The sequence below is a fragment of the Culex quinquefasciatus genome, chromosome 3 (assembly GCF_015732765.1).
Source record: "Culex quinquefasciatus strain JHB chromosome 3, VPISU_Cqui_1.0_pri_paternal, whole genome shotgun sequence".
Lineage (NCBI taxonomy): Eukaryota > Metazoa > Arthropoda > Insecta > Diptera > Culicidae > Culex > Culex quinquefasciatus.
Window position 1 is genome coordinate 186,334,159 of NC_051863.1, and position 12,643 is coordinate 186,346,801.

Consider the following 12,643-nt stretch of genomic DNA (forward strand, 5'->3'; position numbering starts at 1 on the left):
TGTTTGACTTCTTTTTTTAACTTTATTTATGTATATTATTGAGTTCCTAATCGCATTTTTTTAATTCCTTATTAGGGATATATTCAACGTTATCGCAATTTTTTTTTCTTTGTGATTTTTTATTTCAATGACACTTTGTCAAAAGAAGCCATTTTGCGACAAAAAATTTCTATTCTATTGAAATCTACATCAAGATCTACATACAACTTTGCTGGCATTCTGATATTTTTTTATTTGATTTTCATCATGAAAAGTAAAACATATTTTGTTTTAATCTGATTTTCAAAATTTTAGTACCTGAATGAAAAAACCATTTAAAAATGCATTGTACACTCGGACAGTTGATATGCTTATTGTATGTAACATCAAAAATACGAATGATTTTTTTTTAGTTTTGGATAATATGCACCGTTCTCATGTAAATGGAATTGAATTTTAACATTTTCAACAAAAAATGTTTTTTAATCTTAAAAGTATGTGATGACGCAAAAGAATTATCCTTCAAAAATGTGAAAATGTTTTTTTTTTCAGTTGCATTTCTCAGTTTTACTAGAGCTCTCATTTTTCTAACTGTCTAAAATTCAGAAATTTTGCTTCTTACCAAAAATGCTTTGTTCAGGCTAAATTGTACTTACATTTCCAGTGTAAAAAAAGCAAATTTGCATAATTAATTATGGAACTAAAAAAAGAAATCTTTTAGCGCCACAGTTTGATTTTTTTGTAAAAAATGTGTAATACATATATGTTTGAAAAAAAGAACAAAAAAATTAAAAGCTTATTTTTTAATATTAAATCGAATTTGCAAATTTTTTAACTAAACATTTTTTGATGATTTTTTATCTCTAAATAAGGCCGATACAAATATATAGAAAAAAATGCCCATAGACTCTGGCCGAAGTCAAGGAAGGAGGGTGAGCAAAAAAATATTTAAATTGGAATTACAAGCATTCAACACATTAGAAATTGTATGATTAGCAAAAAAATAACTTTTTGTGGTACTGTAATGGTACTAAAACTCAAACAATTTTTGGATGATTCTAAACGCAGAGGAATGCAATGTAAAATAATTTAGCTGATTGCACTTGAATTTTCACTGAAATTTTGAACTTTTTTGTTAAATTTTTTGTTTTCCTCCTGATTTTTCGGGACTTTGAAAACATTGAGAAATATTTGCAACAGCCTTACAGCCAAACGTTGTTCGGTTATTGAAATTAAAAATAAAAATTTGAAAAAAGTACCTCAAAAAATATTAATGAAAGGCTAAGAAAATTTCCTGCGATTTTTTTTTGAGACTTCGAAAATCGGAAAATCAGTTTCAGAGATACACCTTCACAAAGAATTCGATTTTTTCTATATCGATTAAATTTTTATTCAAACGTTACAACGGGCCTCGTGGCGCGGTGGTTAGCGGCTTCGGCTGCCGATCCCTAAGTTGCAATGGGACGCGGGATCGATTCCCGCCCTATTCTCCTGGCCTTCTATCGGATGGGGAAGTAAAACGTCGGTCCATTTGCGTAAAATAGGTTTTGGGTGACTCACCACACATAACTTTCGGACGCCTAGAAATGAGCAGAAACTTGCAACAGAGCCCACAAAAGACCCGGGGGTCGTTAATGTGGATTGCTTTGCTTTTTACGGGTATATAATTTTTGGCCCAAAGTCAACCTCAAGAAGGTATTAGACTATACCAAACAAACAAACAAACAAACAAACAAACTCACCCTTTTCGAGTTTGACAGTTAACCATACTCGCAGACTTGTTTGCGGAAAATTCAAAACATAAGCAACAATATTATTCAAAATGGTTTTCATGGATGCAAAAATAACTGTTTCTTGCTTATCTAACTTAATTTCAATAATTTTGAATACAATGTTCTGGAATCAATTTAATTCATGTTAATAAAAGTAAAAAATCGTGAACTTCACGCCAAACTGATAGCTGGATTCCTTCATGAACCATTTGCTAAAATGAAGCAGCCTCTAACACTCTGAACAAATTTCACACTTGTAACCAGACTGTTTATATGAAATGCACGCAAGTGCATAGCCGGTGATAAAAAGTTATCATGCTCATTTCAAGGACACGATGCGTGAACTTCCCAAAGGATCACCGCTCAATGTGACGCAGTTTTCCACCAAGTTGAGGTGTCAAAGCTTTGCTGTGAAAATGGCTTCTCTCAAATCATTCGCTTTGATTGGACTTACCGGCGGCTACTTCATTTTTGTTTGTAGCATTTATTACGCCATCGAGAATGTTACGAAAATTGGTAAATATTCAGGAGAAGGAGGTTTATGAAAACAAAAATTTAAAATAAATGTTTTCAGTCAATGGTGACAACATTGGATTTATTGGTATGCCGGTGAATCTTGCTTGGGTGTTGATGACTTTCGCTTTCATCGTCAGCATTAAAAAGGTAAATCTAGTGGGTTTGGTTCGTGGAGTGAGTTAAATTAAATTTATTTTTCCAGAAAAACCTTAAGCTTGCCTTTGACTTTACAAAAAGTTTTTTATCACCAGCTTCATAGGCACTGTTATGCTCGAGGTGATTCTAATACATGTTGAAGCTGAAAATCAGGTGCAGATTTACGGTACTACAGTGAACGTGTGGACTGTTACGGTGATTGTGATTGGAGTAGCATTGGGTATGAATATCATAAAATTAATTGATAGTTAATTGATTTTTTTTTTCTCTAGTCATATTTGCAGCCACTTTGTGGATCATCGCTCAAGTAATTCGATACATTGAAAGTGAAAATGAGACAGGAGAGGCAACTGAAATTTTTAAACCAATACAATAATAATTGGTTGGTTGACAATAATAATATGCTGGAAAATGTTTAAAATGAGTCCAAATAAAACTAAGCATAAGCATAAGCATAAGCATAGGTGCCCACCCGCAGTTGCTACTCCGTTATTGACCAGGACCTCCAGAAGTTACATCCACGAGCCGTGGAAGATAAGTGGGTGCTATCTTTCCTCGCTTCGCAACTTCTTAAAGGCCCCTATCATGCTGATCAATACCGGCGCCGGCCACGACCAGTGGTAGGGTCACGGGGAAGTGGATGGGAATGTTAGTCCGATACTTGAGTGATAGAGACCGCCCAATCGACTGCTTCTCCGACAAAGTATCACATGAGTTTTGAGGGGGTTAGTAGATGGGTATGAGGTCAGGATTCACGAGTGGCAGTGATGTGACCATGAGCATTTTGTTTATCGGTTGAAATTTTAAATCTTAGGCAGCCGGCTGCGGAAAGATAAATAATTGATTATTTAAAAAGTTTGTTTTAATCGAACGCGTGCCAACCGAGCGGTAGTGCTATGGGCTGGACTTATCAGTATATTTTTACTGTTGGTACAATTAAGATAACGCGAGCAAATGTCAAAAATAGTAGATGAGTTAATACTAAAGCTGCCAGTTGGAATAAATTATTACGATCAACGAATATAAACGAAAAGAAAACAGGACACCACGTAACCGATTGTAATGAAATTAAAACAATAGCTTAAACGAACTTAACCGTCGGCGTGCCTTCCTATCAACGATGATAAAAGAAGGGCTTCTAAATTTAAAATATAAAAAAACTCCAAAAAACACGTTGCATAGTAACCGCGAAGTCCCGCTACTCACAATCGAATCCGAAAGATAGCTATCTAGAATTTTAAATATAGTATTAATTCGACCGCGATCCTCCAGAAATTCTTCGTCGGCGTGCCTTCCGATCAACGGTGATGTAAGAAGGGCTTTATTCATTAAAATGATTTTATATCATAAGCCTTAAAACATATTCGTCGGCGTGCCTTCCAATCATCGATGATATAGAAAGGACTTAATCCAGCAATACGACTTGCTTGTCTCGAAAAAAAAAAGAATTCGGATCGTTTCTATCGAAAACTACGTAAAGAGAACAAAAATAAACTCATTGGCCAACGAACGCGCGAACTAAAAATAAAGAAAAAAGAAGAAGAAGAAGAAGAAGACCAATCACCCCATGCACACAAACAGCGTCACAAAAGAGATGAAAACAACACGAATCAGAAGAAATCCAATCACCCCATGTACACAAATAGCGACACAAAAGAGACTGAAAATAACACGAAAAAACAGGACTGAGCGTCCACACAGGCACCGCACTACTGATCTTAAAATCAGTCCAAATAAAACTGACAATAAAAACCAATCAGACGTCTGGCTATTTACGAGTGTAGTTTATTAATTTAAAACATATTAGAGCAGTTCTCTACGGAATCGGTCTTTTTTCTTTAATTTTAATTTTTGTATTTTTTAATCCGGCTGAAACTTTTTTAATGCATTCGGTATGCCCAAAGAAGCCATTTTGCATCATTAGTTTGTCCATATAATTTTCCATACAAATTTGGATGCTGTCCATTAGAGTGTAACAAAAATGACTTTTTGGCGGGCATTCAAGGGTTTGTTCCGGTGGGCATACTAAGCCCAAATCCAAAATATGAGCTTGATTGGACGTAACAGGAGCTGGCGCTCCGCCCTTCAATTTTAAATGGGATTTAACCCGTAAAAATATTTTTTCAAAAATGTCACTTTTTGAGGCATTTTGGCCACTGAAGCGTTTATTTTCAACATCATTGGCGTGTTGGCCAGATCCTTGCGCATCTTTTGGTATATATAACATTGAAATTTGGAGCACCCTGGAGCTCGGTACAGGCCTTCAAACTTTGGCATTTTTTCGAAAAATCGGCCCCGGCAAAATCAAATGGCGTCTAGGGCGTCGCGAGGCGCGACGCATATCTTTTTTGCCGGGACCGATTTTTCGAAAAAATGCCAAAGTTTGAAGGCCTGTACCGAGCTCCAGGGTGCTCCAAATTTCAATGTTATATATACCAAAAGATGCGCAAGGATCTGGCCAACACGCCAATGATGTTGAAAATAAACGCTTTAGTGGCCGAAATGCCTCAAAAAGTGACATTTTTGAAAAAATATTTTTTTACGGGTTAAATCCCATTTAAAATTGAAGGGCGGAGCGCCAGCTCCTGTTACGTCCAATCAAGCTCATATTTTGGATTTGGGCTTAGTATGCCCACCGGAACAAACCCTTGAATGCCCGCCAAAAAGTCATTTTTGTTACACTCTACTGTCCATACAAAAATGATATGTGAAAATTCAAAAATCTGTATCTTTTGAAGGAATTTTTTGATCGATTTGGTGTCTTCGACAAAGTTGTAGGTATGGATATGGACTACACTAAAAAAAAATGATACAAGGTAAAAAAAATTTTGGTTATTTTTTAACTTTTTGTCACTAAAACTGGATTTGCAAAAAAAAAACACTATTTTTAATTTTTTTTATTTTTTGATATGTTTTAGAGGACATAAAATGCCAACTTTTCAGAAATTTCCAGAATGGGCAAAAAATCTTTCACCGAGTTATGATTTTTTGAATCAATACAGATTTTTTCAAAAAGTCGAAATATTGGTCGCAAAAATTTTTCAACTTCATTTTTCGATGTAAAATCGAATTTGCAATCAAAAAGTACTTCAGTGAATTTGTGATAAAGTGCACCGTTTTCAAGTTATAACCATTTTTAGGTAACTTTTTTGAAAATAGTCGCAGTTTTTCATTTTTTTAAATTAGTGCCCATGTTTGCCCACCTTTGAAAAAAAATATTTTTGAAAAGCTGAGAAAATTCTCTACGACCCATAGTTGCTGAGATATTGCCATGCAAATGTTAAAAAACAGGAAAATTGATGTTTTCTAAGTCTCACCCAAACAACCCACCATTTTTTAATGTCGATATCTCAGCAACTTTAAATCCGATTTACAATGTTAAAACATGAAACATTCGTGAATTTTTCCGATCTTTTAGAAAAAAATACTTTCTAAATTTTTTAATCAAGACTAACATTTCGAACGAGCCAAACATTCAATATTACGCCCATTTGAAATGTTAGTCTTGATTTAAAAATTTTTTCGAAAGGATCGGAAAATTTCACGAATGTTTCATGTTTTAACATTGTAAATCGGATTCATAGTTGCTGAGATATCGACATTAGAAAATGGTGGGCTGTTTGGGTGAGACTTAGAAAACATCAATTTTCCTGTTTTTAAACCTTTGCATGGCAATATCTCAACAACTATGGGTCGTATCAACAAAGTTCAACAAAGCAAAATATAGAGAATTTTCAAAAATATTTTTTTCAAAGGTGGGCAAACATGGGCACTTATTTTAAAAAATTGAAAACTGCGTCTATTTCCAAAAAAGTTACCTAAAAATGGTTATAACTTGAAAACGGTGCACTTTATCAAAAATTTACTAAAGTACTTTTTGATTGCAAATTCGATTTTACATCGAAAAATGAAGTTGAAAAATTTTTGCGACCAATATTTCGACTTTTTGAAAAAATCAGTATTGATTAAAAAAATCATAACTCGGTGAAAGATTTTTTGCCCATTCTGGAAATTTCTGAAAAGTTGGCATTTTATGTCCTCTAAAACATATCAAAAAATAAAAAAAAAATAAAAATAGAGTTTTTTTTGCAAATCAAGTTTTAGTGACAATGCAAAATGGCAAAATGGCTTCTTTGGGCATACCGAAGGCACCAAAAAAGTTTCAGGCGGATTGAAAAATACAAAAAAAAATCGAATGACCGAAATCTCAGAGAATTGCTCATTATCATTATTTCGCAAAAATGGGCGGTGATTCTAAAATGTTCTCTTTTTTCATTTAAGGTCTTCTTGATCATAAAATGAATCTCACTGAAGTTAACAACCACACGTTCATTCGCCATCTTTGGATGAACTAATGCAAACCAATACCATGACAAAATAACATTAGAAATGCACCAACCTGTTGCGCAAGTTTCATTTGTTTGGATGCGTTCCAATATTGAGTGAATCAAAACAAAAAAGTAAATAAACGACTCGTCGCTGTTGTGCTAACTTGTCGCAGGGGCATTTTGCGCCAAATTGAGTTAAGAACGTCATTTTGTGCAGCTAACTATGCATCTCCTTTTGACCTTCACAGATCTCCAAGAATTGATTTCAATCCTGAGATATCAAACGAAATCATAAAAACTATATGCATTTTCGTCACTTTGCATATGAAAGTAATTTCAATCTTGTCCTGATATCTTGTCACTCCATGGAAATTGCTGAAAGTGCAACAACTGTCCAAAGGGATTTCAGGTCAGAACGCGTTTGACACACGTGCAAGCCCAACTCAACAACTCTATCTCGGGACTCCGCCGACCAAATTCAACCAAACTTCGGGACAATGCACGTAATGGTCAACTAAACAAAGCGTGTTTGTTATTGTTTACATTGCGTGTTTTCGTTTTTGTTTATTCAAGGTCAAACATTAAAACGAGTTTCTCTCGGAACGTCGAAAAGCTACGTACGGCAAGACAACACGACAGCGTCGAACTGTTGTCTCAAAGGAGACAACACCATCACAGATACCGACCGGATGGTGACGAATCATGCTTGTTTGCACAAATTTCCACACATCAAGTCGCATTTTCGCACCAGTTGTGGGTGGGTCTGTTTCGCGGAAAAAAAAAGAATGGTTTCCCCCAAAACATTGACCACGATTGGGCAAGCCTTTGCCTATTTGATCATTGTGACCGGGGCGTTTCAATTTTCGAAAGCAGTGCCGCAGCTCGGTAAGGCATTTGGATTGCAAAACGAGACATGGTTTAGTTGAAAAGCTTTTTCTCCGCAGCGAAGGGCCCTAGAAGTGATGTCCTCGTTGGGCTCATTGGCATGGGATTTAACCTTGCATGGATTTGCATGACGTTTGGTTGCATCATGAGCATCAAGAAGGTACAAGGTTCTAGATCGTTTTGAAAGTTTAACCTTCATGAATATTTATTTCAGAAAAATTTGCAATTTGCCAAAATCTACTACATTTTTTTCATCGTGTGCAACGTCGTTGGCATAGTACTGTACATTATTTCGCTTCACATCGAGGATGATTCTCACGTTCATTTGGATGGTGTTTCAACAAGTGTGTGGGTGACAACCCTCATCGTTGCAGTTCTTGCATTGGGTGCGTTTAGATGAATGTTAAAAAAATATGAAAATAACATAATTTGCATTACAGCCATGCTAGCTCTTGGCATTTGGATTCTGAATGGCGTGATTCGGTACATAGAAACTGAAAAGGAAGCCCAACAAATGGTCGCTTAAAATGCCCAGGGAATGCAAACGGAGCTCATTGAAATGACAAGGAAATAAGAAAAAAAAACTTAAGTGTTCTTAGTGTAACCGATTTCTGTATGAAACCATAAACGTTAAATTGCTCTATCATCAAAACAAAGTGAAAATTGTGTTATTGCCATTGAATCTGCATTTTGCAGTCAGAAATTTACATTGATTAAGTATGTGTTCAAAACTTGTTAAAGTTTTGAATTTTATAGTAAGTGAACCATTGCCAGCTTCCCGTATGGGAAAGGGAAAGAGTGCGCTGACATTTCCAAAGTTAATTTAGAGGCAAATTTTACTCAAGGACGTCGAGGATTCGAGGGTTCTGATTGCTCCTAAACGACTCGCGACCACAAATTGAAAGCGACAAAAAACTGCTCTGACCGTTTCCTACCGTTCGTCGCTTCCACACCAATCGTTACAGAATACTCTCTCTTTGCTCTCCCTCTCACTTCAATCGGGTAGTACAGCGAATGGTTCAGAGAGACCGATTGCGTTATGTCGCTCAGTCTCTGAGTCGAAATAGTTTGCGATCGGCTTTGTTTTACTCAGTTTTTTAACTGCTTAAGATCTATTTTATCAAAAATGTTTTGCAATTTTGTTGATAACACAACATCACAGACAAATATACAAGCAATTTCCATCATGCCAAATACAAATTTACGGCAAAGTGTTTTGTTGGATTCTCTCCTCTTTGAACGTATTCGTGTGTGACTCGGGTTAACGGACGGAGCGGGCAAAGCAATTCACGAAGTATTTGTGTCGCTGGGAGAAGCGATTGAGCAAGTCGCTGGCAGCCTGAGTGTACTGTTCGCTCGCGACTGGTTGCGAGCTCCAGTCGCCAAAGGTTCGCTCGGCGATGAGTGAGTGATTTCTGATGTTTGAACCGAAAATCAGGACCCTTGCGAGGAATTTTGAGAGATTTTGTGGGAGAAAATAATGTGTGACTTATTATTTATTTTGGAAATTTGTCTGGGATAACCTTATTTTTAACATATCATTTTTTACTAAACCAATTAAAGCAAGCCAATGCCGTCTATTTGAGAATGTCCTTCAAAACTTTTCAAAGTGAGTTTGAAAAAAAAAACTTCTCTGCTTTGACTGAAAAAGTTGCATAGCACTGTAAAAGTGATGAATTTACGCATTTTTAGAGGTAATTTTTTTTTCTCATGGAATAGATGTAGCCATTCCCAGAGGTAATATTACCATTGTTATCATTTTTAGTGCACCCCTTTCTAGATGTAACATTACCATGATTTTATTTAGTGTTCGGTTAGAACAGACACCAAACCGCAGTCCCGAACTTTTCACTCGACGGTACACAGTTGAAAAAGGATGAAAATTTGAAAGGTTGATAATATTTATGATTGATTTTTTTTTTCGAACCATGATGAGCTTAGTAAAGAAGTATTCAAAATACTTCAGGAAGTAGTTTTCAACCATTTTTTTTTATTTTTTAACTAGAATAATGAAAGCATTGATAAATAGGATTATATCTGTAAAAAAAATTCTCAAAGCAAAAAAGTACGAATGGGAAAATGGACGGCAATATCGGATTCTTTGGAAAATTTTACACTTAGAACAGTTGAAATTAGTTTCTGAGTAAAAAAAAATAAGTGTCATTGAAACAGAATTTAAAAATATCTTCAGATTTACAGGCATTTTTGTAGAACAAGATTCTCAGTAAATTTTGAAAATATATAATTCATGCTACAAAATTTGTGTTGTAAATAATGAATTTTCAACGAATTTTAATCAAACTTGGAACTCTTTACCTCAAATTTATAAACATGTTATTAAAAGTTCGTAGATTTCGTTGAACAAACATTCAATTGTAAATTTTACAATTTAAACATCAAAAGACATCTTATTAATGACCAATTTGACGTGATACACTCGATTTACGTACTTTTAGGCTGATATTTAAAAAAACACATTTACTGTCAATGTCACCCCAGTTTGTAAAATATCAAGTTTCAACTAAACTATTTTTTGAAGCACTGTTGATATTTATATTTTTTATTTTTCAAAATACGTGCATGGACATTGTGAGTCCTAGTCCAGTGCATGTTTTAAAAATATGATGCTTAAGATAAGGCTTACCGTTTTAATTATATTTCAGAAATAAATTGAAACCATATCAATCTCACCCCGAATAAAGAACATGACTCATGAAAAGGTAAATTTTACACATTTAAGAAGTAATAACCATGTTTTTCTGACACAAAATCTGCGAACAACCCTCGTTGTAATAAAATCATGTTGTTTTTTCAATGTGATATGTAAAACAAATATAAATAATCAATGCACTCTATGGGACTATATTGATGTTAACACTGCCTTAGATCAGGGCATAATAAACATAATAAAGTGGAAAGTCAACCCAAAAGTGTGTTTTATTTTTTGGTTCACACTATATTGAAATATCATAGATTCTTTCAGCCTTTTATTAAGTTGATTTTTGCTATTGGGTTATTCTTTGCTAACTCACACGAAATCGAAAAAAATGCCCGACACTTTTTCGATTTCCATGAAACTTTGCTCCAAGGGGTAATTTTGGTCCCTGAATCTCATCTCCAAACTTTAACTGCCCTTCTTTCCGCCATGAAATCCTCTGCAAAAAAATGCCAATCTCTATGTCGTCTATACACGTGTAACATTCTCTTATTCTCTCTATTTTACCATCATTCTCGCTTAAAAGAGCGTAGCCACAAAAGCCACTACAAAACAACACTTTTCAACGCAGTTTAACGCAGTTTAATTCGACGTAATCCGTGTTCAGTTCCTAACATTCCTCTCCCGTTCTTTCATATCGATCCCTAGTAGAGTCAACGAGCATTTTACACAATTGGGTACTAAAGCCCTATGTAAATTTTTATGTACAACGGTAAAAACGCGATATTTTTTTTTTTTTTTTTTGAATTAAATATACTTTATTGAATCTTTCTTATAATAATTACATTTGGTTTACATAATAAGTGGTCAGCTGTGGCTCTTCAGCTTTAGTTTGCTTTTCGTGATTTAAACACTGTTCATTTTTATAACTTTAAAAGTATATGATTTATCATTTTTGTAACACTAGGTACAATGAGGAAAAAAAAATGTTAAGAAAACATAACCTAACCTAAAACTAACTTAATCTTACCATAAACTAAACCAATCCTTGAATCAAGGGGTATTCAGATATAGCACATTTTTCCCTGAATTTCAAACATTTTTCTTGAATCTTCTGATCCAACATTTTAACTTCTGCTAATTCATGAACCTCACTTGATCTTGTCCAGCCAGGAACATTCAAAACCATTTTGAGTACCTTGTTTTGGACACGCTGGAGCTTCAATTTATGAGTTCTAGCGCAACACTCCCAAACAGGTACTGCATACTCAATAACGGGGTAAATTATTTGTTTGTAAACTGCTAACTTATTTTTCAAAGATAGCTTTGATTTTCTGTTAATTAAAGGATACAAACACCTGATGAGAATGCTGCACTTGTTCAATATTTTATCTACATGCTGCCGAAACAAAAGTTTCGAGTCAAGTATGAGACCTAAATAGACAACTTCCTTTGACCAGGGTATCGAAACATCATTCATTTTAATCAAAACATCATCCTTTGGGACAAATCTGGCCGATTTGGAAAGTGGAAAAATGATGGTTTGAGTTTTGGCTGCATTTATGCGAATTTTCCAGTCGCCAAAGTATTCGGAAAGAACGTCAAGACCCTTCTGAAGACGGCCAACTAAATATCTGGTTATTTTACCCTTATAAATAACGGCAGTGTCATCAGCAAAAAGTGACAACACACCATTACCAGGAAGAGTAGGCAAATCAGATGTAAAAATATTGTACAGAAGTGGGCCAAGAATACTTCCTTGGGGAACCCCAGCATCAATGTTGAATAATCCAGAAGCAATCCCATTCAGAAAAACCTTGAACGATCTCTCCGAAAGATAGTGCTGGATAATTTTGATAAGATACATTGGAAAACCGTATAAATACAGTTTATGTATCAAACCATCATGCCAAACATTGTCAAAAGCCTTCTCAACATCCAACAAAGCCATAGCAGTTGATTTAGACTCAAGCTTGTTCTGCTTGATGATTTTAGTTACTCTCGTAAGCTGATGAGCAGTATTATGTCCCTTTCGGAAGCCAAACTGCTCGTTCAAAATTATATTATTATCGTTGGTAAAATCCAAAAGCCTTGAATAGATGACCTTCTCAAAGAGTTTGGACAGACTACTCAAAAGACTAATGGGACGATAACTTGTTGGCGATGTTGGATCTTTTGAGGCTTCAAAATTGGTATGACTTTGCCCAGTTTCCAATTGGTGGGGAAGTAACCAAGTTGCAAACATTTATTGAAAATATTGGCTAGATGTTGAAAGAACTGATCACTCTGTTTTTTCAACACTAGATTAAAATGTTATCAAAGCCTGGAGCTTTCATATTTTTCATTTGTTT

The 12,643-nt window shown here is 35.0% G+C and overlaps 1 protein-coding gene and 1 long non-coding RNA gene across 2 annotated transcripts; both read left to right on the forward strand.

The window, feature by feature from the left end:
- Positions 1–2,125: 2,125 nt before the first annotated feature.
- LOC119770525 lies at positions 2,126–2,938 on the forward strand. Its single transcript, XR_005278872.1, has 4 exons — positions 2,126–2,267; positions 2,326–2,414; positions 2,470–2,643; positions 2,696–2,938. It is a non-coding gene; the product is annotated as an uncharacterized LOC119770525 (long non-coding RNA).
- Positions 2,939–7,433: 4,495 nt separating this feature from the next.
- LOC119770637 lies at positions 7,434–10,566 on the forward strand. The gene is made up of 4 exons (XM_038265897.1): positions 7,434–7,636; positions 7,696–7,796; positions 7,851–8,022; positions 8,077–10,566. Exons 1-4 carry the CDS (start codon positions 7,441–7,443, stop codon positions 8,160–8,162), a joined length of 555 nt encoding a protein of 184 aa, XP_038121825.1. The 5' UTR covers positions 7,434–7,440; the 3' UTR covers positions 8,163–10,566.
- Positions 10,567–12,643: the final 2,077 nt, after the last annotated feature.

What these genes read in the sequence shown, in the direction of transcription:
- LOC119770637 (XM_038265897.1), top strand. Translation starts at nt 7,441, where the DNA reads ATGGTGACGAATCATGCTTGTTTGCACAAATTTCCACACATCAAGTCG. An exon ending in GAAAGCAGTGCCGCAGCTCG is followed by an intron (nt 7,637 to 7,695) that starts GTAAGGCATTTG and finishes TTTTCTCCGCAG; the next exon opens with CGAAGGGCCCTAGAAGTGAT. An exon ending in GCATCATGAGCATCAAGAAG is followed by an intron (nt 7,797 to 7,850) that starts GTACAAGGTTCT and finishes TATTTATTTCAG; the next exon opens with AAAAATTTGCAATTTGCCAA.